Source organism: Chenopodium quinoa, unplaced genomic scaffold, assembly GCF_001683475.1.
Source record: "Chenopodium quinoa cultivar QQ74 unplaced genomic scaffold, ASM168347v1, whole genome shotgun sequence".
NCBI classification, from domain to species: Eukaryota; Viridiplantae; Streptophyta; class Magnoliopsida; order Caryophyllales; family Amaranthaceae; genus Chenopodium; species Chenopodium quinoa.
The window spans coordinates 3,720,212-3,747,276 of NW_018744704.1; the positions used below are offsets into that span (position 1 = coordinate 3,720,212).

General features: G+C 34.3%; 3 protein-coding genes and 1 pseudogene across 5 annotated transcripts; 3 read left to right on the forward strand and 1 right to left on the reverse strand.

Annotated features, from left to right (window-relative positions):
• Window positions 1–2,540: 2,540 nt before the first annotated feature.
• LOC110702920 (protein KAKU4-like) lies at window positions 2,541–11,740 on the forward strand. Of its 3 annotated transcripts, XM_021880684.1 has the most exons (7): window positions 2,541–2,814; window positions 2,922–3,002; window positions 4,259–4,323; window positions 4,429–4,559; window positions 6,482–6,583; window positions 10,436–10,492; window positions 11,558–11,740. In XM_021880684.1, exons 2-6 carry the CDS (start codon window positions 2,962–2,964, stop codon window positions 10,448–10,450), a joined length of 354 nt encoding a protein of 117 aa, XP_021736376.1. In that variant the 5' UTR covers window positions 2,541–2,814; window positions 2,922–2,961; the 3' UTR covers window positions 10,451–10,492; window positions 11,558–11,740. The 3 variants fall into 3 exon arrangements, 2 of the variants coding, with proteins under 2 accessions (XP_021736376.1, XP_021736375.1); XM_021880683.1 differs by lacking the exons at window positions 10,436–10,492; window positions 11,558–11,740 and having other exon boundaries at window positions 6,482–6,734; XR_002507617.1 differs by lacking the exons at window positions 2,922–3,002; window positions 10,436–10,492; window positions 11,558–11,740 and having other exon boundaries at window positions 2,542–2,814; window positions 6,482–6,734.
• An 873-nt stretch (window positions 11,741–12,613) lies between these two features.
• LOC110702987 (uncharacterized mitochondrial protein AtMg00310-like) lies at window positions 12,614–12,958 on the forward strand. The gene has a single exon (XM_021880746.1). It carries the CDS (start codon window positions 12,614–12,616, stop codon window positions 12,956–12,958), a length of 345 nt encoding a protein of 114 aa, XP_021736438.1.
• A 5,332-nt stretch (window positions 12,959–18,290) lies between these two features.
• On the forward strand, window positions 18,291–19,816 carry LOC110702921. Its single transcript, XM_021880685.1, has one exon. The coding sequence runs from the start codon at window positions 18,719–18,721 to the stop codon at window positions 19,469–19,471; it is 753 nt and encodes a 250-aa protein (XP_021736377.1). The 5' UTR covers window positions 18,291–18,718; the 3' UTR covers window positions 19,472–19,816.
• Window positions 19,817–20,267: 451 nt separating this feature from the next.
• On the reverse strand, window positions 20,268–24,911 carry LOC110702829 (annotated as a pseudogene).
• Between the last annotated feature and the right edge of the window lie 2,154 nt (window positions 24,912–27,065).

Sequence of the window (27,065 nt, forward strand, 5' to 3'; positions counted from 1 at the left end):
ATAGAATGTGTTCAAGGAGCAAGTGAGGGATAAGTGCTACCCTATATTCTTGCAGAAGTAGAAAGCTGATGAGTTCCTTGAACTTAAGATGGGGAGTATGTCGCTGACTCAGTATTACACTAAGTTTATCGAGCTGTCTAGGTTTGCTGAAGATATTGTGGTTATCTACTGATAGGCAAAAATCTAGAAGGTTTGAGAGGGGATTGCCTCTTTCTCTCGAAAGCAAATTGTCAGGACAAGTGTTTGACAATTTGGATGAGTTGTATGGTAGGGCAGCGCATTTACATGCATTAGAGTTAAAGGAGATAGCTAAAAGGGCTGAGTTGGAAGCTAGGGAGAAAAGAAAGGAATCTATGACTAGTTCTAGACCGTCTGGGAACCAGAATAACTTTAAGAAGCAAAAGTTTAACAACCACCAAGAAATTAACTTCCAGAACAATAGGAACAACCAAGGTGGGCGCAATTTTCCAAAGAGAAATAAGAACCAGCCTGGAGATCATACCAGAGGATATATTACTGTAAAAGATGTTCCAACAACCACCCAGGGAAAGACTATGAGGGTAAATTAGTCACTTGTAACCTGCGCAACAAGCAATGGCACAGGGCGTATGAGTGTTTCTCTAAGAATAAAGGGGGTCTAGGAAACAACCAATTTAAGGGTAGTGGACAGAACTGGAATCAGCATAAAGAAGGTCAAGGGAGCAATGAGAATCAAGTGAACAAGGGGACGTAGTTTTAGAATGGAAATAACAATACCAATAGTGGTAACACACAAGTTAAAGGTGGAACACCAGGAAAGCTTAATGTGATGGGTTTGCGTGAGGCTGACGCAGCGAGAGATGTCATTAATGGTACATTTTCTATAAACTCAGTTCCTGTTAAAGTTTTGATTGATTTTGGTGCAACATATTCTTTTATTTCTAAAACTATGCTTCCAAAACTATCGTATTGTTTGAAAACTTTAGAAGACATAAATATTCCTATAGAACTTCCAAATGGGGGTGTAGTTCATTGTACTAAGGTCTATAAGGATGTTCCCATAATGATTAAAGGTAAGGAATTCCTATCCAACCTGATTGAATTTGAACTAGGAGACCTTAAAATAATTCTGGGAATGGGTTGGTTATGTCGTTATCATGCTAAGATTTGATGTCACAGAAAATCCACTTGAAAACGGCTTAGGGAGAGCTCATAACCCATTGGAGGCATGGAAAACCCAGGCATACTAAGATCATTTATGTGATGAAGTTGGTAAAATATATGAAGAAGGGAAACCCAATCTATTTCTATAGTGTGAGAAACTTGGAGTATGAGGAACCATCTAAACTAGAGGATATTGAAGTAGTAAGGAAGTGTCTAGATGTGTTTCCTGAAGAGATTCCAAGTATGCCGCCAAAAAGAACCATAGACTTTACCATAGACTTAGTACCTGGAACAACACCTATCTCTAAGGCACCATATAGGATGACGCCTGCTGAGATGAGCGAATTTAAAAGTCAATTACAGGATTTGTTGAAGAAGGGATACATACGACCAAGTGCATCACCATGGGGAGCTTCTGTATTGTTTGTGAAGAAGAAAGATGGTAGCATGAGGCTATGCATCGATATAGGGAGTTAAACAAGGTAACCATAAAGAACAAATACCCTTTGCCTAGGATAGATGACTTGTTTGACCAATTGAAAGGTGCAACAGTGTTTTCTAAGATTGATTTGAGGTCTGGATATCATCAACTACGAATTGCAGAAGAGGACATTCCAAAAACGACTTTTAGGACGAGATATGGACACTATGAGTTTATAGTTTTACCTTTTGGGTAAACAAATGCACCTGCAATTTTTATGGACTTGATGAATATAGTGTTTCAACCTTTCCTACACTAATTCGTTGTGGTATTTATTGATGATATTTTGGTTTATTCAAAGAATAAAAAGGACCATGCAGAGCATTTGAGATCAGTATTAGCTACTTTAAGGACTAACCAATTGTATGCCAAATTCTCAAAGTGTGAGTTTTGGCTGGAGAAGGTAGCATTTTTGGGACATTTTGCATCTAATGAAGGAGTAGAGGTAGATCCTGCAAAGATTGAAGCAGTGAAGGGGTGGCCTACACCCGAAAATGTGTCGGATACTCGAAGCTTCTTAGGCCTAGGTGGATATTATAGGTGGTTTGTGAAGGACTTTTCAAAGATAGTTAGACCTATGACTTCATTGATGAAGAAAGAATTGAAGTTCATCTGGAGTAATAAGTGTGTAGAAGCGTTTTAAACCTTGAAGAAGAGTTTGACTACAGCACCAGTGTTGACTTTACACTAGTAGAAAAAATGAATTAGGCACCATACTTTTCGCACCGGTTCTTGAAAACCGGTGGGCAAGATTGGGAATATGACTTTTTGCACCGGTTCCTATTAAATCGGTGCAAAATCATCTTTTTCGCACCGGTTCAAACCAGTGCGAATTACAAACGAGAAAAAAGGGAGAAAGGGATTTCGCACCGATTCAAACCAAACCGGTGCGAAATTCTTTTTAAAAAAACGGGCTGCGTACTTTCTTTCTTTCTTTCTTTCTTTCCCCCTACTTTTTCATCTCCTGCTTCCTTCTCGTTTTCGCCTTCTCTTCCACCATCCCGAATTTCCACTCCATGAAGCAGCACCTCCTTCTCTCTCCATTGAAGTGATTTACGAGCTTTCTCACTCCATTGAAGCAGCACCTCCTTCTCTCTCCATATCTCTGGCCTCCATTGAACTCGTTGTGCTCTATATCCTCCATTGAAGCCAATTCTGACCTTTCTCACCTCCATTGAAGCAGTTTCGAGGTAAGATTTTTCTTGTGGTCTACTTAATCCCTCGAATTCATTCGCAATCTAGGGTTTGTCGTTGATTTGCTTTTCAATTTAGTAATTTTAGGGTTGTGGTAATCTAGGGTTTTTCATTGAAGCGCGCACGGCTCTACGTCCACCACAATGATCTCTTTGTCACGGCGGCAGGGCCTTCTTTTTCTAGGGTTTATCGTCAATTCCCCCCTTTTTCTTCGATCTTTTTTGTTTGATATTTTTTTTATTATTGAAGATTTCTTGTGTACTGTGTGTGTTAGTGTGTGATTGCTGTGATTTTGTTTTTGTTTCTTTGAGATGTACTGGTACAACTGTACAAGGATGCGTCACTCTATTTGCAACCTCTAGCGGTACTAAAATGGGTGTATTTTACTGTCCATAATTTGCCTCTTAGAGCTAATAAGGGTTTGTCCTTTGCTTACTTAGAGCTATAGTGTGCATTTGGGACTTGAATGGGTGTATTCTACTGTCCATAATTTGCCTCTTGTTACCTTTCATGAGTATTTGCAACCTCTAGCGGTACTAAAATTTAGGGCTAAGATGAGAGCTAACGTGTTGTATTTCATTTCTTAGTTGATGTCTCTATCCAGCAAGAGTGATAATAAGCGTGCAATTGAACAGTTAATGACTGAAGAGACATATTGAAGAGACATATTTGCAGAATTCTGCTTATTTTTCTATTTGAAGCTTCTTGGTCCGCATGTACAATGTGTTTGGATAAGGATAATTTTAAGGAAAAGGGGGGGGGGGGGGAAGAAAAGTTAAGGGTTCATCTTTCCTCATGGGACCTTTGGGTATGATTTGGGGGATGGGAAGGGTGCAAAATTGCAAGGGATTCATTTTCCTTCCTTTTTTTAATAAACCAAATCATTTAATGAAAGATTTGGAAGAAATATACAAGTTCACATCTTCCTTCCCCTAACCTTTTTTTTTGTTTACCCTTCGTCTATCCCCTATTCCCCTCCCTTTCTTTCCACAATATCTATTAATATTAGTTGTTTAGTAGGATAATGATTTATTACTAATTGCAATTAAGTTATTCATGAAGTGAATGTGGTTTATGTATACTATAGACAGTATTATTTGATTGTAGCTTTTTAAAAGGTCATTTCATTGACTCATATTCATGTTATGCCAAATATAAAATAACTGATTTCAATGTATTATCAGGTTAATAGTCTTTAGCATTAGTATAAATAGAGTGAGGGGAGAAAGGAGAAAGAGGTAGAAAATTTAGAATCAACAATTAACTGAATCAACTTATTCCCCATTTTGTTGTCTGGCATTTACAGCACATATGGTCGACTTCATATATTTTTATCAGTTTACTCAACATTTAATTATGTGATGATAGTTATACCATCTAATATGCTACAGTTCAATTTGGAGTTGTATGTTCATGTCAATTGATGTTTTCTCTGACCAGGAAAGAATCAAATGAATTGATAAAACTTGTCAGGTCTCGTATAGTGGACAACAATGGAACTTTTGGTAAATTGCTTTGCAAGATTTTGATCCTGATATTGACAGCAATGTCTACGTAATTGCCTGATACAATTGTTTTTTTTTTTTTTTTTCCTGATTTTTTTCCTCTAGGTGAAACTACTCCAAATATGCGGACCTCAGCAATTATGGAAGCCAGGAAATGGCTGCAGGAGAAAAGAGCAGGCTCAAAGAAAAAGTTTGAGATGGAGCTTGATTCAGCAAATGTGGCGTCACCATTCCAAGTCAGTACCTTTTCTTGTCAATGTCTTTACGTTGATATGTTATCAAAATTTAACAAGGTTGCCTGGATGTTCAGCTTTTGTGTGTTGATTAACTGATTTTTATAATCTGAATGTACTCGTCTTTGACCTGCGTGTGTTATGATTTACTTTGTACAACCTTATGTTTGTTGTATATGTTCATGAGTGTCCTTAACTTTGGTTGCTATTAGGTTCTGAGTTACTGACTGATATGTGGGCATAGGTATTTTGGTTTAACTGATTAATTTTAATGCTTTCGAGGGTGGGAAGAGCTGTGATGTCTTGAGGATTGCTTTATAACAATGTTACTCAGACAAAATGTTGTCTTATGTAATATGTATTAATATTTCGGCTATTTATTATATGAGCACACAACAATTTATGTTAAGACTTTAACTCTCCTTAAATCCTACAGTCCAGAGCAACCTGTGAATGCTGTTACCATGTCTCCTTTACTGGACCATGTATGTTACTTTAATTTTCATTTTCATTTATTTTATTTCTTCTGATTTGTTGTTGCCAATTTTACTAGCTGTGTGGTGTCTATATTTGCACTGCTCCAGTTTTCCAACCCCTAGAGTGGTAGTTGTGTTTTTAGTCTACTGTTTTTTGCTTTGTGATTTTGTTAGCTAGAGAATTGTTTGGGAATTTAGTGATCAAGGTGGTGGTTGAAAATGACAGTGAGAGCGTCATTCATGCTATCAAAGAAGGTGAAGCTGGCAATCACTCCTTTTAGCTTCTGTTGGAGGATATTCACTTTGTTGCTAGCAAGTTCAGTTGTATTTCTTGGGCATGGGTGGGTAGAGAAGGTAATAAGGAGGCTCATGAGCTTGCTCATGTGTCTCCTTGGGGTCTTGATAGGAGAGTTTGGATGTCTGATTTTCCTCACTGTGTTTGTAATTTGGCTATCTCTGATTTTCAGTCGAGTAATGATAATTGAGTTCCCTCTTGGGGCTTTGGTTCCAAAAAAAAAAAATAGAATAAAAGAGTGGTCTACTAGAATCTCCAAGTTGTCCAGCTACCAGTATTCCACAGTTGCTATGTTAAGCCTTAAACTAACCATACTCTCCTGAAAACATGTAATTTTTTATTTTCTTTATGTTAAGCCTTAAACTAACCATAATCTCTTCCAATTTTATTTTTTGGGTTGTTACTTAGTTGAAGAGGTTTAGAGCTCCTGTGTAGAAGCTAGTTTGACTTTAATGCAGTCCCGTGACTTCTGTCTCGGAGCTTCAGCAAATCGTTGTATGAAAATGAAGGATTAGATTGAAGATGATCACATTGAACAATGGGTTGTTGAAGTTTATGTAAAGATTGGGACACAAATTCAAGTATTTTTTTTACATTTAATCATTGATGAAGTGTAATGCATCTTATAGAGGATGCCTATCGTAGTTCTGAGATTCAAGGTTTACCTTTTTTATTCTCAAGCTTGAAGTATTATTGTTGACATATTACTTGTCACTTTATGTTCTCCCCTTCCCTTGTTGCTCCAACCCAAATGCAGATCTACATATTTGGTTGACTTATATAATTTGGTTAATTCTCATTTGTTAAACATAGCTACATGTTAATGTCCAACATACAAATGGCTCAGGTAAAAATGTAAAATTTGATTTTTTTTTTTTTTTTTTGGAAAAGGATTTTTTGCATATATGTCATCTTATGTGATCAGTTGATCATACTTTATACTTGGTGTGGTCTCTTAGTTTTTGAATATATCACTGATCTGCTTGTGGTTTTAGATCCCCATCTTCTCCCCTGTCTGGGTGTGTTCTTCTCCCCTGTTTGAGAGAATGACATTTTGGCACTCTTGTGATTGCTCATTTAGATGTGACTGATAGCTTTCTTTATCCGATGTCGTGATCTGAAATTTATTGGTCTGTTGAATGTTATATGAGCAGATTTTAGAAGGGCATCAAGATGAAGTATGGTGCTTGCAATTTTCTCATAAAGGGAAATATTTAGCATCAGCATCTAAGGATCGATCAGCTATAATATGGGAGGTAAGCTGCTCAGATAGGCAATCATTTCTCAGCACTACAAAGTGGATTGATGAAGTAGTCAGCATTCAACTGAAATCTCAAGTGTTTTATTATTTTTTTTTTTTAGGTTTTTTAAAGTGTAATATTACAAGTTATTGAAGAAAATATATGTGTTTTATGTATATTATGATTATATATAAGTATTTGGTACAATTTAAGTGAAAAAAATGCAAAAAAAAAAAATTTTTGTTTTAATTTTTTTGGGCATTTTTGGCACCGGTTTTGGAAAAGAACTGGTGCTAAAAGTTTTTTTTTAAAATATTTTTGGGGACTTTTGGCACCGGTTCTAAGTCAAAACCGGTGCAAAAAGTGTGGTTTTTCGCACTGGTTTTGAACCGGTGCGAAATGTCTGGGGTTTTAGCACCCCCCAAAATCAGGACCGGTTCAAAACCGGTGCTAAATGGGGGTTTTGAACCAGTGCGAATTACGTGTTTTCGCCTCCTGATGGGAGTGGTTCTTATGATGTATATAGTGATGCATCTAAGAATGGACTTGGGTGTGTTTTGATGCAAAATGGGAAGGTGATTGCTTATGCATCGAGGAAATTGAAGAAACATGAAGTTAACTACCCTACTCATGATCTAGAATTGGCAGCGATAGTGTTTGTTGTGTTGAAAATATGGAGACATTATATATATGGAGTGAAATGTAGGATATTCACAGACCATAAAAGTTTGAAGTATCTTTTCACGTAATCAACCTTGAACATGAGACAACGTAGGTGGCTAGAATTCTTCAATGACTATGAAATAGATATCCAATACCACGAGGGTAAAGCGAATGTAGCCGCAGATGCTCTAAGTCGCAAAGAAACTCATGGGGTGAACGCTTTGGTAGTGGCAGATGAACTTTGTAAGGAAATGAGTAAGTTGAACCTCAAGGTAGTACCACATGGAACGTTGGAAGGAATTCTTAATAATTTGAGTATCCAACCAACGATATTCGATGAGATTAAGGATAATCAAGTAGGGGATGTGAAATTAGATCGCATAAGGGAGAAGATCAAACAAGGGAAGGCGACTGCTTTCAGAATCCATGATGATGGGAGTATTTGATTCAAGGGGAGGTGGTGTTTTCCATAAAACTGTGAGGAGTTAAAGAAGAAGTTGGTGGAAGAAGGGCATAATACACCCTATTCAATACATCTAGGAGGAGATAAACTTTACAAGGACTTGAAAAAGGTGTATAGGCTGAAGATGAAGAAGGAGGTAGCAGAGTTTGTAGCCTAGTGTCTAACCTGTCAGAAAGTGAATATAGAGCAAAGAGACCACAGGGAACAGTACAACCACTCGAGATCCCGGCTTGGAAGTGGGATTGCAACTCGATGGATTTTGTCACTAATTTACCTAAGTCTAAGAATGGGAATGATACCATCTGGGTTGTGGTGGATAGGCTTACCAAATCGGCAGTGTTTATACCAATGAAAGAGTTGGAAAATGGAACAACTTGCAAAGGCTTACATCAAGAATGTTGTGAGGCTACATGGAGTTCCTAAGGATATCGTTTTTGATAGGGATTCTAGGTTTCTTTCGAAATTCTAGAAAAGTGTTCAGGAGAACTGTGGTACGACATTGAAGATGAGTACAACATTTCACCCTACGACAGATGGAAAATATGAAGAACTATCCAAACCTTGGAAGATATGTTAAGATCATGTGTGTTAGATTACCAAGGTAGATGGGAAGATAGTTTGGACTTGGTACAATTCTCTTACAATAATAGTTACCATGCAAGCATTGGCATGGCACCATTTGAGACCTTGTATGGAAGGAAGTGTAGGAATCCACTATGTTGGAGTGACATTAGTGAGACGATAATTCTAGGTCCTCAATTGATAGAAGAAACAACGAAGCAAGTGAGAGAAATTCAAGCTAAGATTCAAGCTGCTCAAGATAGACAAAAGAGCTACGCAGATTTAAAGCGTAGAGAGAGGAATTTCAAGTTGGTGACAAGGTTTTGCTCAAGGTATCACATATGAAAGGAGTAATGAGATTTGGGGAGAAAGGAAAGTTGAGTCCAAAGTACATTGGACCGTATGAGATTTTGCGAAGAATAGGAAAAGTTGCCTAAAGATAGGCATTGCCTATGGACCTTATCAAGGTACACGATGTGTTTCACGTTTCTCAATTGAGAAGGTACATCCCAAACAAGTCGCATGTCCTACAACCTAAAACCATGGAACTAGACCAATGCCTAATCTATGAGGAAAGACCTATAAGGATTCTTGATAGTAAAGTGCATAGTACACTCAAGAAAGATGTCAAGATAGTAAAGGTTTTGTGGTCAAATCAAGAAACCGAGGAACTGACATGGGAAGCTGAGGATGAAATGAGAAAGAAGTACCCAAAATTGTTTAAGGTTAGTTGAGTTACGGGGAAGTAACTCGTTTTCTTTAATGTGTGGTAGAATGCGGTAGAATTTCGTGCTTCTTACCGTATTTTCAAGCAGTTTTGTGCATTTTAATCACAATTTTATACAAAGTTTAGAAAGAAAGAGAACTAGAAAGGTTACAAAAAGTACAACAACTATAAGTTTAAAAAAAGTTTTTACTTAGTGGGTGAAAAAGTACAGTCTTAAATAAGTTTTGAACAAAGTTTTATGGTTTTCGTGCTTAAGTTTCGAGGACGAAACTTCTTTTATGGGGAGTAGACTGTAATACTCCGTATTTATTTTATTATTTTTATAAATCAAAATAATTTATTTCATTTTAACAGAAATTAATTTTTTAAATATTATGTAAGTGTGTATAAAATAATATGAGTCATTAATTGAGGCAATAAATGTATTTTGAATTGGGTCATCTTTATTTAAATAGTTGGATAAACTTGTTGGGAATTTAAGGACACTTAAGTGCCCAACAAGTTGGCCCCAAAGGAAGAAGTTAAGGGGGAGTAGGATTTAGTAATGACAGTTTTGTAATTATGAGTTTTTGTTTTAAAAGGGGAGTATAAATACTTCAAAAGCTCAAGGTTTTTCACTCAAAAATCATAATTGTTAGATTTCACAAAAATCCCAAAAGTTTTCTCTTTATTTTCTCTTTCTTTTTCCTCTCCTTTTCTCTCTCCTTTCACGCCTTTCTCTCTCCTCTTTTCTCTCCCACCGGCGCATCAGAGCACCACCGGCGTCCATTGGCAGCCAGCAACAGCAGTCGGTGACCCAGCCGGTCACAAGTTCTCTCCTCCTTCCCCCTCCTTTTCGGTTTGGTACAAATAATAAAAAAAAATAAAACTCTTTTCTCTTCCTAATTTAATTTTATTGTTTTGTTATTTTTAAAGCATGATTTTGATTGTGTTTTGGTACTAATTTTGGGTATTTGATGTTGTTAAATTATTCATATAATTTTCATATTTTAATTAAATCAAAAACCCTAATTTACAAACCCTAGAATTTGGGAATTTAATGTATATGGTTAGGGTTTGATCCTAGGTTGTTTTTATTGTTTAATTAATGATTTAAACATGTTTTTAATGAGTTTAAAGCTCTGAAATTAATGCTGGAATTTATTTATGCACACTACTTTTTAATTATTGAGTTAGGGTTTGATTACCCATAAAAAGGGAAAAAGGTTTAATGATTTAAATATGATTTCCTAGTCTATTAGTGATGTTTTATATTAAATAAGTATGCTGGAATTGTATTTAAGTCATAAAAATTAAGTCTTTTTGAAATGATTTGAAGTACCCACGTAAAGAAAAGGTTTTATGGCTTTTATGTCATTAAATTGGGTTGATTAGTAAGATTTAAAGTGTATTATAGTTGCTAGAAATTTGTGAGAATAGTGGATTAATTATAGTTATGTATTCTTATTTGTAGGAAGCTTCGAGCTAGGTGATTTCTAGCGAGTGTGGCTGAGTTTAGGTATTATTCAAGGTACGTATGTGCACAAGAATATTTGTGTTTGTGTAGTATCATGCTAGAATTGTAAAATATGATTTAAGTGATGAATTAGTAGCATGTTTGGTTGATTATATGCTAGGAATTGATGTTGGTTGAGCATGAATTGTTATGCAAGCATGTAAATATGTTATTTGAGGCATGATACAAGTTGAATATGTATGAATCATGGAAGTATGCTTTATTTTCAAGTATCAAGAAGGCATGTATTTAATAAGCAAGGCTTATGTATGTTTAAAGGAGCTAAAGTTAGAATTATTGAGCATGATTCTGAATTTATTTCTCACCCATTTTTTTTTGGTGTTGAGTCAAGAAGTTAATTTATTTATTTATTTACTCGCTCATGTCATTTGAGTTCGAGTAAAGGAAGTTTAGTAGTGCATTTTATGCACCAAGGTAGTAATCGTGCAATTTTGTGCACAAAACTAGGCAATGAACCTTAATTAAAATAAATAGTATTAATTCAATAATTAAATGGAAGTACATGTTGATTGTTATTATGTTTGTTCTTGATTGATTTGTCGGAGTCATCACAAGTTAAATTGGTAAATCACGTAAAGTGTAAGAGGATATGCACGAAAACTCTTGGAATGTATATACCTTGAGTATGAACATATGGGGGGAGTTATGGGGTTTTATATTTTACCATACCTTCTACATACAGGGGTACAGGACGCTTTACTTTCAATTCTTTTATTATTGATGCTCTGGAAATCCGTCACAAGTGTGACATAGTAGGTGCCAATTGAGGTAGCTCCCTGATTGGAAACTCAATTTAAATGGGCTATTTTCAAGGAAGGAAACCCGTTCGATGCGTAATCCAAAATTATTATTAATAATTAATATTGCTAGTTATGAGTCAAAGGTAAGTTGACTTGTGATTGTATGGCGAGCATGTTTTAATTATTTTATTTTGATGCTAGGATATTCATGTTAGTGTGGTGCATATGTACTCAGCTTTTACTGATTCGTACTTTTGTGTTTGTGTTTGGCTTTCCTTTGGATTGACCTTATTATGACCCATTTATATGGTAAGTATAGGGTTGAAATAAAGAGGAAGTAACAGGTACTTGAAGCATGAAGAGCATGATGGGAAAGAGTGTAGAGAGTTACTTGTTATGTTTCTTAGTTTAATATTTTTGAATTATTGGTTTATTTATGGACTACCGAGATTGTGTTTATTTTTAATTGATTTTTGAGAAGGGCCATGTTTGAATTGGTTCCAACTTGTGAATGTTTTATTCTACATTTTTTTTGAGGTTGTGAACTCAAGTTTTATTTTTGAAAGTTGGTTTTTATTTTTAGACTTCTGTTGTGTGACTTTGAAAATTAGCCTTAGCTGTTATCACAGTGGCAATAGTATTTTGATTATTTCCTAAAAAGGGTTTTATTTAGAGTAAAATGAGTATTTTAAAAAGAAGGAAATTTCCAGGGTATTACATAAATGGGGCGATTTCGGGGTCAGTTACTCCTACTAGGGGTATGCTTTCTCGACACTTATTTGCAAAGCTACTATGGACAATTTGATTCATGAGAAAGAAATTTGCAGGGGTGCCCCTAGAATTTCGCATTTGTTTTTTTGCTAATGATAGCATTTTATTTGCTAAGGCTATTGTTAGAGAGTGCTCAGTTATAGCTGATATAATCAACAAGTATAAAAGAGCATCAGGTCATAGTGTCAATCTGACCAAAACAGATGTTGTGTTTAGCAAATGTGTGGATGCGAATCGACGTTAAGAAATCATTAATATTCTAGGGGTGAAAGAAGTTGAAAGACATGAGAAATACTTGGGATTACTGACTATTATTTTAATTAGCCGATCTAAGAAGGTGATTTTTGCAAGTCTGAAGGAAAGGATATGGTGGAAAATTTAGGGGTGGAAATTAAATAAAAGACTTTGTCTAGTCCCGGGAAAGAGACTTTAATTAAGGTCGTGGCTCAGACGATTCCGACATACATGATGAGTATTTTTAAGGTACCGGAAGGTTTGATTGATGAAATTCATGCTTTCTTGGCTCGATTTTGGTGGGGGGTCAAATGGGACGAATAGAAAGATGCATTGGCATAGTTGGTCCTCTTTATGTAAACCCAAGTCGATGGGAGGGATGGGATTATGGGATCTTAAAGTATTCAACCAAGCATTGTTAGCGAAGCAATTACGGCGCCTACACAATAATCCTAACCCTCTTTTGCACGCTATGCTTAAAGTTCGATACTTTAAGCATGCCTTTATTTTGGAGGCGTGTAGAGGGTATGATCCGAGCTATTCTTGGAGGAGTTTGTGGGGTTCTAAGTCATTGCTCTTGGATGGTTTGCGGTGGAGAGTTGGAAATGGTTACAATGTAAGAGTATGGCTGGATAATTGGCTTCCTGATAATGTTATTCCTGAACATGGTATCTCTTACGATCCTGATCTTTGTGTGGCTTATGATGGGCGTTAGAACGGTCGCACATTCCACACTCATTCAAACACATTTATAAGCAAACATCTCACAAACCAAGCACAATGATAAGTAAAAGTTCGGTCCACAAGGAACAGGATATAATTGCTAAAGATCTTAACACGCAAGCTAGTTCGAAGACTATTGTTGGTTGGGGGTTCGTCAAGTAGATAAACAAGCTATTGTTCTAAATCAAGTAAATAAAAGCACTAGGGAGTGAGATCCACTCAACCATGGTAATCAAGCATATTATGAGCAAATAGACAAGAGATAGCAAGGACTACATGTAAGACCAACCTCATGCAATTACGAAACAACTCACACTCCTAAACTTAGATTCCTCATTAGTTTAGCAATAGGAGATACATAATCAAATTTGCAATAAGTAATGACATACTTAATCTACATTCCAATGTCAAATCAAGCATATTATATCCAACTACAATGATTAGTATAATGTGAGAGTTTAGCAATAGGAGATACATAATCAAATTTGCAATAAGTAATGACATACTTAATCTACATTCCAATGTCAAATCAAGCATATTATATCCAACTACAATGATTAGTATAATGTGAGAGTTTCTAAGCTAAAATACCAAAGATGATTATTACAAACTAAGAGGAGGTTTCTAAGAACTATGTTAAGACTGCTGTGTCAAAATGAACCAAAGGGGTAGTATTTATACTCCCCGAATTGCATAGGTTAATCCGTCAAAAGTAACCCGGATTCCCAGTCAGGAGCGCCCTCTCCAGAAGTAAGAGCGCCGGCTCCATAATCTTGCACGCTCGCTCCCTTGTTCTTCAACATGTAGCAGATCTAAGCCAACAGGGAGGAGCGCCCGCTCCTCGAAGGGTGCACGCCCGCTCCTAATATTCTCAGATGGAGACAGATTCAACTCGATATGGGAGGAGCGCCCCCTCCTATGAGGGTGCTCGCCCGCTCCTCCCTGCTTCAGAAATTGGCAGGTTGTGGTGCCAATATCAGGAGCGCCCGCTCTGAAGGAATCGCACGCTTGCTCCTTCCAGACTCTGAAATTGGGCAAAATGTTGCATTCTTGTAGGAGCGCCCGCTCCTGGAGAGGTGCACACCCGGTCCTTTAGGAGCGGCCTCTTCCTTCATTGATTTCTTGCTCTAGTATCTTCCACGAGCTTTGTTTGCTTGTCAAATTTAGTCCTAACCTGCAAATCATGGACAAACACATACAAAGGGGAAGCAAAGCCAAAATGCAAGATTTTATACAAAAAGGTGTTAGAAAGAGGGGAAAAGATTACAAAACCGGGTTAAAATTACCACAATAAGTGGTCAAATAAACCACTTATCAGCTGACCTGATAGACTTCGAATGCAATGAGTGGAAGGTGGAGGTTCTACAACAACTTTTTTCCCCCGAGGTCTGTGCTACTATATAGCAGCTTCCCCTTTCTTGTTCCTTACCTACTGATTTTCACTACTGGTGGCTTGCAAAAGATGGAGAATATAGTGTTAAATCAGGGTATTGGCTGGGTATTTTGGGGGTTGTACATTGCAGTTCAGTTGGGCATAATGATACGAGCTGTGATGTGTGGAAACAGGTGTGGAGCTTAGGAGGACCCCAAAAACTCCAGCATTTTGTGTGGCAAGCTTGTAAAGGGAGTATCGCTGTAAAAAAGGAGCTCCTCAGACGACATATAGCAACTGATGGCTTTGTGATAGCTGCGGTACAGAGGAAGAGTCTATCACACATGCTTTGTTTGACTACATAAATGTACAACATGTTTGGCAATTGGGTGATCGACTTTGGGGACTTAATAAACGACACACAACATATTGATGTCTTTTCTGACAGGTTCAAGTGGTTTTCTAGCAAAATGGAAAGCTCAGAGCTGCGTGATTTGATGACAGTAGCATGGGCAATTTGGTTTTGGAGAAACAAACGTATCCATGAGAATGTAGCACCTGATTTGGGCTTCACTGTTTCGGGGTTCCTGAAATTGGTGAGTGACTATTCCTCCTATGCAAAGAAGGTGTTCAGCCCCCCTACTCTGAACCCTTTCCCATCTGCTGGAACCTGGTCCTCCCTCCTCCTGATACGATTAAAGTCAAAGTGGATGCACATGTGGGGGTTGGTAATTTTGGTGGCTTAGGAGTAGTCGCGAGAGACCATAATGGGGCTCTTCTTTGGGCTGCTGTCAAGAGAATCCACGCAAAATGCAGTGTTGAGGATGCGGAGGCTGCTGCTGTGCGCTTTGGTTGTCAGATGGCTAGGCGTATGGGCATTAGATCAGTATAGATTGAAGGAGACTCACTGTCTGTAATTAAGAATGTCAGAAATTGCACGCCTGGTTGCTCACTTCTTGGCTGATTTATGATGATATTGCTTTAATTGAATTGCTAGAGGTTTTGATTTGTTTAAAATTTCTCATGTCCATAGAGCATGAAATAATGTGGCACACCCTTGTTGCAAGGTGGTGCACTAATAGTAACTCGGAGTTAGTTTGTATGGACGATTTCCCCAAGGTCTCAAAACCTTGGCGGAGTTTGATTTAAACTAATATATTTTCCTGCTTGTTTAAAAAAAAAAAAATTAATTTGTAATTTTTAATTTTCATTGAAAATATGTTTTCCATAAAAACTAAATTTTCATTGAAATATTAATATTTACATTAAACCAAACGGGACCTTAATGTATAAGAACACTAATATATCCAATTATGCATTTGTACAATTTATACAAAGTTCTTATATTAAAAAAGCATTTGTAATATGAATTTAACAAAAGCCTATATGACTATATGTTTCCTTACGTATAAACTAGACTTTGTAATTAACGCTAAAATTTTAAAGGTTAATATTATTGTGTTATGGACGTAGTATAAATAATTGTATTTCACTATACCAAAAAAAAGAAAAAATATTGTATGAATCAGGTAAAATCTAGAGGTGATTATGGCTGGGTTGGGCTTTGCCCAAAATTTTGGCTCATTTTGGGCCATAAAAGACGTGCCCAAACCCGTTGTTTCAGACTAAAAAATTGAGCTTTTTAGGCAAAAATTTTAACTGAAAATTAGTTTTACTAGTTGCCCAAACCAATTTAATTTTTTACATGCCGGGCTGGGTCGGGCCCAAAATTATGCCCAAACCTAGTCATTTTCCGGGCCGGGCTTGACATGTTCAAGTGTGGTTTATGTACTACCCTGAATTGAATCTTATCCAAATAATATTACAAAATAAATAGTTTGCCTGATAATGAACAAAACCTTTTATATACACTCGATGTACATAGACGGTGGTGCACCCAATGACTCACTTCATACTCCATATATATTTTTTTTCTCATTTAAAGATTATAAATTATATAAAGAATATTAAATGAGCAGAAATAACCCTTTGTACTTGGGTGTATAAAAAAATTTCATATAATAGATGGATTATATGCACAAAGAAAAGATTTGGTTAAATCATGAAATAACTAAATAAAAATAGCTTCTTGCTTTACTATGTTTTCTTAGGTAAATGCGAAGATGTTGTCAAAGAAATAAGGTGTATCTATTAATTCATTTACTCATTTGGAATCATCTTAATGCAAAAAAAAGGGTAACTTTAAATGAGCAAGAAATCGCATTGAGTACACCTAACTCTAACTAAGTGCACACGAAATATAATAGACATGCTCTACCTTAAACACATCAGTTTGATCAATAGATGGCAGATATTCAGCATGTTTCACAAGAATTAGGTACAAAATTATTATATAATAATTTCAAATATAATTTGTAAACTATACGAGTTGTAAATTAATGCGTCAAATAATTAATACATAAAAAGGCTTAAAAGTCAATTTTTTTGTTTTTGCTATTAAATATGTTGAATATGCTGACAAGTTATTCAAAAGTCATTTTTTCATCCGTTTTCTTTATGTTTTTTCTAGGGGTCATAAACTTTCTCATTAATTAATGGGCTATAAAAGTAATACGGAAGTATTTCATCTGTTCTCTTTTTGTTAACGTATATCATTAGTCACGTTGTCAATAAATAGATTCAAAAATTAATACGAATAATTAATATAAATAATGGATAATTTCTTTTGTACTCCAAGTTGTGTACATTTTATGTTATTCCGATGTAAATTTCTTATTATTTTAATTTGTGTAATTGTTATTTTTAACATAATTATATGCTATTTCGTATGGGCATTCTTTTGTACTCATGGAATACAAAGTTTTTATTGTTTCATTTTATTTCAAAATGTGTATTATGTTATTCAATGATGATGTTATTTACTATACAATAATGTTATTACATCAATTTGATCATTGTATATATGTATATCATATTATGGACGAATGTTACATTATTTAGTGCATTATGCTATTCAGTATAATATAACTCTATGTTATTTGATAGAAAACTTTTTGTTACATAATATTATATGTTATGTTCATCATATTCATCTCTTTCGATTTTATTCTCTATTTTTATTTAGCTACTTCCTGTAAAATACTTAGTTTAAACAAAATAACACAAGTTTTTGGCAAAATGATACAAGGTTTAATTAATATAATAAAATAATTTATATTAAAGAAAATAAAACCAAGTCGTATAAAAAAAAAAAAAAGTTTAAGCAAAATAACCTCATACTTAGAAAGATCATATGATTTAAACCAAAATAATACAAAGTTTAAACAAAATAACAAAAGGCTAATATAATAAATAACACAATGTTTAAGCAAATAACATTATAGTTTAGCAAAATAATATAAGATTCACTCCAAAATAACTCATGGTTTAATTTTAACATAATAACGCGTATAGCATGGTAGTACGGTACCCAAGGAGTATCATGCTTAAACTTATACATGTATAAAAGTTTTTATTTTGAAATTATAATGAGACGAATATAAAAAATGAAACCTATATTACTTTTCCATTTTAATTAGTTGATACGTTTTAAAAAACCCTCGTAAATTATTTATTTGAATTAAAAAGACCATGTGAGAGATTTGTAATTTTTGGCCTTCCAATGAGCTTTTATTTTTTTATTTTTTTTAAGGAAATCCGATGAGTATTTTTAAAATATCTATTTCCTAATTTCGTTATTATTTTATTTAATGGTAATTAGAGATATTTTTTGAATTTATATATTGTATTGACCAACATAATACTAATTGAACAAAGGAAATATATTTTCACTACTTATAAATCACAAAAACAATCAAACACAAGCGTGTGAATTGTTTAAAGTCAAATCGTGTTCTCTAGAGAAAATATTGATATTTTCAGATAAAAATTAATTAAATAATCAGAAATAGATTTATGACCTGAAAAATAACTTAAAAGTTAGTTGGGAGGTTAGTTTTCTTGTCAACCTTTGCCTCTCCAAGAAGAGAAACCCTTTTGAAGTATTCTCAATTCTCGTATAATGATTCTCCATTATTCCAATCCTCTTCTTCCACCCCACTACTTTTATTATTTTCTCTCTCCTCAACCAATTAAGTTTACCAAAAATATTTAAAGTTTGATGGAGCAGTTGAACCTTCCTCATTTTTTTTCTTTCCTGTATACTTTACCAAAAAAGAGTCAGCAAGAATTATTATTCATCACTTGTTCTTCAATCTTTTCCACAATTTCAAAAAACCAACTTTAATAATTAATACACTACACTTATTTCTTTTGACTTCATGTTAAAACAATCTCTACAATTTCACTCCCCCTTTTAAGCCAATTTATTTGACCTCTTTCAAAAAAAAAATAAAAAAACAAGCTTAAACAAACAAAACAATGATGGCAGTGAACATGATAACAGGCGGGGACTCGAGCAGCGCCTGCTCGAGCCCCCGGTTATCGTTCTCTCACGATTTATCGGAAACAAATGTAACCCAAACCCAACAAGAAATTGATGTTGCTAGACTAGATATGTCACTCTTATCAGAAAACCAAAACTGTGAAGATTTCGACTTCTGTGTTACAGCAGCTTTTTCTGAGACTGATAATTCTCCTGCTGATGAACTGTTTTTTAATGGTGTGATCATCCCTATTCAGATGAAAGAAAAACTCAACTCCATCAACAAAGATGAGGAGATAACCTCGACGACAACAGCAACTTTGGTACGCCAAGAAAAGACTCAATCAAAGTCTTTTTGGAGGTTCAACAGAAGCAGCAGTCTAAACTGTGAGAATTTCAGTAATAAGAGGAGTTCATCTGTTTGGTCACTGCCTCTTCTTTTGAGAAGCAAATCAACCGGATCATCATCTCATGATATTGTTAAACAAACTCAAAAAAACCCGGGCTCCAATAATGGTAAGACCATGAATAACAATAATAGTCAGAATCTGAAATTTTCTTCAACTTCCTGTCAGAAGCCGCCATTGAGGAAGAGTGGTTCAGGAGGTAGTGGATCACATGGTAATGGTGTTAGAAATTGTGCTGCTTTGAACGTTCCACCGCCGTATATTACTAAAGGTACATCAGATCTTTTGGGTTTTGGTTCTTTCTTTCGAAATGGTTCTAGAGAAAAGAAGAGCAAGAAATGAGCAGAGGCTTTTTCTGAATGTCATTTCTTGATTATTGTACAGTACTGGTTATAGTCTTTGTCATGTAATCGAGGTGTTACTAATCTTGTTCTTTTGTTAAACAGGATTCTTTAATACTGTAATGTTATATAGGATGTCCATGAAGGGACATTAGATGATAGTAATATATTGTTGGGTTGGATGGAACCATTTATTTAAGTTACGACGAGAAAGGTCAAGGGATGTTTCTTTCAAGAGTAGAGAGAACCCTGTTGCCTAATTTATTTTCACATGAGCATGTACATGAAACATGTCAAGAACCATCATCATTATGATATGGCGAATGCACGAGCAATATTTTTGTCAGACATCAGAATTCTAGATAGGTAACATCCAAGGAGAAATTTGAGGTTACATTATTCTCAACTAATTGTTGCTGAACTTATTTTTTTATGACTGTTGGTTATAACTGTTGAACCTTTTTTTTTTTTTGCTGAAGAAATATTAGTAAGTTGGATTTTTGTATGTATATTTGAATTGTTATCTCAAGCGTCATAACCTTCTAGATGCACTGCTAGTGTATAACTGTTTAGAATGATACTTCCTTTAATCTGTATCATAAAAATTGCCTCATTTCATTTTATGAGTCGAAATTTAAAAATTTTGATTTCAAATTTTCACTGATAATGTATAGTCATGTCATCATATGAAATCTTATATTTGTTTTGATGTCTATTTTTATTATCAAATATTTATAATTTTTACACAGTACTGTGAAAAAGTCAAATAAGACAATTTTTAATAGACAAAAGGAGTAAGAATTATGGATATAATATTGTAACAAATCTATTTGTCAACAAGACACGATGAAGGCATGACACAAGAAAATATGTTACATTGATGGATTGCCGAACTAGAAAACATTCCGTGTTACAACAATTACTATTTTTTTACTCACTTACATGACATCTCCCTAAGAAACAATAACATTTAAAACCAATCTACTAAGAGTAAAAATTACGGAACAAGCATATATCTTCTGCCTTTCATGGGTTTGCTTCATCTTTCATCTTATCCGGCTAAAGTGTAGGGTTCACAACTATCATGAACACAGGCCAAGACATCCTTGTAATCTCGAGAGATTGTGAACGAATCGTAAATTTTACCATCACTACTTTTCACATACTCAAACTTCAGACTTGAATAGTTATATGCTGTGAGCTTAACAAACCCGAAATCCTGATCTCTGTAGATACTCCAAGTAGTTTTTATCGGACTAAATTCATTTAGATGGGATCCGCCACCACCAGCAACAACATGAATGGTACCGTTCACCACACCTGAGAAGTGAGAGCTCCCCTCTTTCACACATTGGTTCTGAATACACACATACACACAAAGGTAATAGCAGTTAAATTGTAACCTTCTCTGTAACTAGTTAAGGTTATTAACAAAGGTAATACATAGCCAGTTATTTTGGACGACTTGTTATAAAAACGCGGTCAGCTTCATAGGGACATACAGAGTACAAAATTTTCAAATTACAAGATACCTGGTAAACAGGGCAAGTCCTCTCATAATTATGGACATGGCCCCAAAATGCAAGATCAACTTTGTACTTTTGCCACAGTTTTGTAGGTCATCTCTCCCCATTGGCTCATCGAATGACCCTTCCATGCCAAACCATTTATTCGAGGAGTAACTGAGTGGGCGATGACCAGCAAAGATTAACCAAGGTTGCTTATGTCTATTTGCTGATGCAAGGCATTCTTCAAGGAACTTGTATTGTTCACTACCTGCCCTCCAGTCATGCTCAGTATCTGCTATGCAGAAATGAAACATTCCATAATCTGCTGAGTACCTGTTCATAAGAAGTTTGTTAACTACCTCTTATTTTTATGACTTGCATAGAACATATATCTAACATAATAAGAAATAGAATACAACATAGATGATCTGTTAACATAGAGAAATGTTTTCCTACCAAAACTTAGCTCGGTTCTTGGCAGGAACGTAGAATGTTGTTTCAGCAGGGACACCACATTCGCCGCCAGAGTCGTTGTAGATATAAAAAGATCCTGCATCTGGTGCATCACGCTCATGATTACCACTGGACAGTATCAAGATTGATATGGAATATGATCAGCCTATCACTGAGAATAAATATGAAATAAACAGCTAAAAACATATGGAATACAAACCTTGCAACCATGAAGGGTTTAACTGAGGCAATAGGCTCCTGGTTGATAGTCAGCATACTCATTTGATCCATCTCGTTCACCCTTCAATTATAATTGAAATACAAAATGTCATTCTGCTGTTATAAGTAATCTATTAGTTAAAATATTCAAGATTAAGTGCTTGCTTTAGGTTATGATTAATGAATGCATGCCATAAGCCCATAACCATTCCCTTGATTAAATATCTTATGAGAAACGAGCTTCAACGGTTTAGGATGTCATATTATTACCTAATAAACTTTGATATATATTTTTTGTATGATCAATAACTTTCAGTATCAAGAAGTGTTGTACCTTTCCCATGTCACCGAATATTACAACACGTTGTAAAGAGCTTTCTCCAGGAACTGGGGGTGATTTAAATTTATATTTCTTGCTCCAAACATAGGAACCATCTGGTAATTTATGACCCAATCTATAAGAGTACCTGAAGAATAACCAATTATGACAAGTCAATTATAAACCTACATTTGATAATGTTACATTACTGTAAAACAAGTGTACTGTGGATAGATAATTTTGGATTCTTACAACGTGTTTGGCCATAAGTCTTTCAAATAGCTAGTGTGAATAAATCCAGGATCCCGCCAACCAACTGTTCGCGCAGGTGGAGCTTCACAACAGCCAAACAACTCAATAAGTCATTAAGTCACTGACAAACTTTCTGAATTAGCAAGGTTATTGTTCATGATCAATTAAACCACGAAATCTTTTTGAGTGAGACAAACTACCATACAATAAAAAATGATATCAAATAGGAAGACAAAGCATACCACACATTTGGTTGCGAGTATATGTAAAGGTTCCTGCAGGTGATTGAGTTGTAGCTCCATCCAAAGCCCCCCACTCAACAAATGGAACAGCTTCACCTATGTTGTAACCACTAGTCCATGTCACTGTCATCTGTACAACGAAAAAAGTGCAACATATATAGATCAAGTTAATTAAAATTCTTCTTAATCTTTCAAAATTTTCTTCTTTAGGTGTTGACACTTTTTCAAGACTAGAGTGTTTTCCCTCTTTTGAAATCAAAGCTTATATAATAAAACATAAACTTTGATACATAACTGAAACATAAATAAAAATAAGAAACTTACCACGTCCCAAGTTTCTCCCATAGCAATTCGAGGATAAAGGGGGGCTTTTGGGTTCGGAAAAACAGATATAGGGTCTGAAACTGCCACCAGCTTTGGCTAAAGTCACCAAATAAATGAAGCATTAGTACCATTAATATAGTATACTTGATAAGAAGAAATAGAGGAGTAAATCTTCTGCTTCATGATTGATAAACTCACATTAGACAAGCCGCCAGAAAATAATGCAAAGGAAAAATCTGCTCGTTGATTAATCAACTCAAACTTCAACTCAGCTTTTCCACTTTTGAGATAATTTGTATTCGAGTAGTTTGCATATTTGTACTAATTGTCATCAAAACTCAAACGATATAAGTTTCTACTACAATTTGAAGTCCATATCTTAAACTAAAAGCCTTTTAAGCTATGCTAACCTTGATGGGAGCAGTGCATATAGTTGGGTCTTCAACTTTGTCATTACCAACTTCCTTGCAGTCTGTAGATTTACTGAGCATATTTTTAAAAATAATGTAAGAAGATGTCCACCTTCCACAAATTTTGACAGGACGAACACAAACAATGGTTCACTATCATTGGTGATTATTATTTATCATCTCTTTATTACTGTTTAAAAATTCATTTCAAGACATACATGTTCAAATGAATTCTGAAAGGTGACTGTCACTCATTGTCCAAATTCCCAATGCAGCACCTCGGCTGAAGCCAGGAACGAAAGAAGGTGAGTCCCTTGGGGGTGATCATCAATGGATTAAACTTTTGTGTGAGCGATGAGTCATTACTATTTAGGACAAGGAAGAGGTGATTTGTGCCTTGTCTAAGACATTTCTGATTGAATGGACGTCTGAAGTAGCAAATAGACCATAGTGGCCAAAGTGGCTATTGAGCTAGCAATTGAAAAGAAGCGCACTTAGGTAGCTTTTCAACAATAAAGCTCAAGTTGTGATCACATCTCTTCAAGGTTCAAATCAGCAAGGTGTCCATACTCAGTTGTTGGTTCAATGTCTAGCTAAAAAAGCATCTCATATAACTTCCCAACAAATTATATCTCCTTTCTTTTTGTTTTATTGGAAAATTTATCTCCTAAATATCTAAAAATTCAACCACTTATTGGAATGGTTGACAAGGACACTTTAGCTTTACATATTGATCCTAGATTCCTAGTGCCTAAAACTTTCCCATGTTCGTCTATTTTAACTCTTGACAAATATATCTTGTTTGCATATATTTTAGGTATATTATCAGTGCCTTGAGGTGCAGCACTTTGGTGCTGTCCTCGTCTGGAGTCGTCTTCCAATGGCACACACCCCCTCTAAATAGGGAGTTAGTTAATATCGTAACTAAATTCAGTTTTATATATAAAAAAAAATGGACATAGAGTTGCATATACTTTGTAAAGACTGAGACATAAATGCGGACATATAACCATACTTGAACTTAGCAGGGGAGAAAACTCCGACCCAATCATCAGAAGACGGATTGTCAGACATAAGAGTTACGGTTACTGGGCGAACATTGTCATCATCCTGCAGAAATATTCAAATTAGCACCATAGTCCTAAGCAATATAGCATCATAGCTTTAATATTAGTCATTCTAGGTAAAATGTAGTAGTTTGTTTCTAAGCAAACTTTTCAGCTCATCTATTTACCTTTATGTCTTGAATAATTGACTTACTTGTGCCAAATAGCTTTTGAGTCCTGATCTCCCTATACAAAGTTTTATAATTAGTCCTGAACTTTGAAAAAAGGTGATGTAAATAAATGCATGTGCATTATAGTACCTGAAATAATGAGACGGAAAATGTCACCTCATTTCTAAACTAAAGATACCCCTTTATTATCATATAAAGAGACGCTAACATAGTCTCATTTCATTGAACCCTTCAAATTTACACGGGTTTAACATCAGTTTTATAAATTACCTTAGTAGGCAGACGAATGGTAGATACATGAACAAATGCCTTGTCGCGAACTTCAAATTTAGTATCGAGAATGTTAATTTGGGAGAGTGGTTGTACACCATCACCATGTACATGTTTATGACGATGACCCAAAGTGTTGCTAGGCCAATATACGAAAAAGATGGTTTGCACAAAAAGAATTTTCAACAATCGATAATTTATTCCCATTTTTTGTGTGGGATTTCTTTTGTATTATGGTTTTTCTCCTAGGATAAGGGGACGTCTATAAATACTTTGTTAAGGTACAATAATTGAGAGAATTTCATACGAGAAATCAATATTATAATATGATTTTCTGACATAAATTCATGGTGCGAATATTGTTTCGTAATTTAGCGATTAATTAATTCAATCATTTGAATTGGGCTAATTTATTAATGATTTTAACTGACTGATTCTAATTTTCACGTGTGTGGATAGGTAAATATCGTTGTCCTTTGATGTTACGGTAAATGCGTGTTTCACGATTTACTGTTATTAAATACTCCCTCCGTTCCTTTATTAGAAGTATTTTTAATATTTACTAAATTAAGTCTCGTGCATCACACAGTTCGTTGTTACTAAATTTTATGAAGTATATTGTGACAAAATTGCATTACAAATTCAACAATAATTGTACACCATTATTTTTATACTTATACCAATGTCAAGGTTATGTCTATGGAATTTTTATATTAATAAAATAAATATCTAGTTTGATATGCCCGTGCTATCATTAATACTACTTTTGTAAATGTAAAAAATAAATGTATACTTGTACATATATATGTTACCACAATGAATTTTATCTAATTGTAATAAACTTTATTATAATAAAAGTAGTAAAGTTGAAACAAAGGGAAAAAAATGATAATATTATAGGAATAATTTTAGATAAAAGTATTAATTCAATATTTACTAATTTTTGTTCATTTTTGCAAAGAAAAAAAATAAAATAAAATATTTGAAAGATATGTAAAAATATTCCAATTTGTTGAGTGTATATGAAAAAAAAAATTATTACCCAATTGGAAAGAATATATTATATGTTTTAAATTATTTTCTTCAAATTTTACAAAAAAAAATAATGGAGAGAAAATTTTTAATCATAAAATGACACATGTAAGTCCTAGTTTCACTTTTAATACTACCTTTGTTACTTTTTAGCTACAACAAAAGTGTATTATTTAATTTGTGAGAAATAAAAATTTTCTTAGTTGCAACTAAAAAAAAAAAACGAAGATAGTATAAAAATTATTGATTTGAAGATTTGATTTAGAAAAAATATGTTAAGGAATAATATTTTGGTGATTTATCTAGATATTTGCTGTAATATAAATGGCGTGAATCTTTTTAATTGTTTGAAAAAAAATATGGTGTTCAAATAGGAAGATTTAATTATAATAATGTATGGTAAATATATTTTGGAAGTGACACGTGTCACTCCTAGTGTCTGTTTTAGTATTATGTTATGTTATGTTATACCAGGTTAAGTTCCGTGCCATGCATGGTAACTTTCAATAACTATTCTTTAATTAACATTATATTTAATTATAAAAAATTAAATATGGCTAAGCTATTAATTTGTAAATGAATTTATTATGAAAGTCTATTATTAGCAAAATAGATATTTTAAAATGCGTATGTATGTATATTTATATATATTTCACCAACAAATTTATACCATTTTCTTTTTGTTAACCAAATAAAAATTTTAACAATATGTATTTAACTCGTAAATAGATTTCTTTTTTGCACATTATTATTCATTCTCTCTTATGTATGTTGCATTTTTTTTTTCTCAATAATCAACTGACTTAAAATATTTTTTCATATCTTTCTTGGCAAGCTTTTTATTTTATTTTATTTTATTTTTTTTAAAGACTTGGCACGCTTTTCGTACATGATGAATACGTACTTTATTTTTTTTTATTTTTTTTTTTAAAGAATCCTTGTTTTATTAATGATAAAGTAGTACGTAACTCTACATATGTCATATATTGTGTTAAGAAGTTTATGGTATCAATATATATTTGGAAGGATACATTAAATCTTTTCTAATTTTTTTTTAAGGAAAATCTTTTGTAATCTTTTATTTATGTATAAGATTTATTTCCTATACAGATATTTTCAAAAAAAAAAATTAAAATAAAAAAAAAAAAAAAAACCTAAGGGACACATCGGAAAATGACACGTGTCATTGCTAGTGTGTCTTTTAGTATATAGTTATTGATTAATTACTCACATAATAAAGAGAAATAAGCTTCTAATTTAGGGACGAAGGGAGTATTATTATAATATGATGATTGTTATGAGGTAAGAAAAATACAAAATATTAATTGT

Excerpts from the sequence above, each read along its gene's own strand:
- LOC110702920 (XM_021880683.1), top strand. The coding sequence starts at position 2,962 with ATGATCTCTTTGTCACGGCGGCAGGGCCTTCTTTTTCTAGG. Across the intron at positions 3,003-4,258 it reads CAGGGCCTTCTTTTTCTAGG|GAAAGAATCAAATGAATTGA; the intron begins GTTTATCGTCAA and ends TTCTCTGACCAG. Across the intron at positions 4,560-6,481 it reads ATGTGGCGTCACCATTCCAA|ATTTTAGAAGGGCATCAAGA; the intron begins GTCAGTACCTTT and ends TTATATGAGCAG.
- LOC110702987 (XM_021880746.1), top strand. The coding sequence starts at position 12,614 with ATGGGAGGGATGGGATTATGGGATCTTAAAGTATTCAACCAAGCATTG.
- LOC110702921 (XM_021880685.1), top strand. The coding sequence starts at position 18,719 with ATGATGGCAGTGAACATGATAACAGGCGGGGACTCGAGCAGCGCCTGC.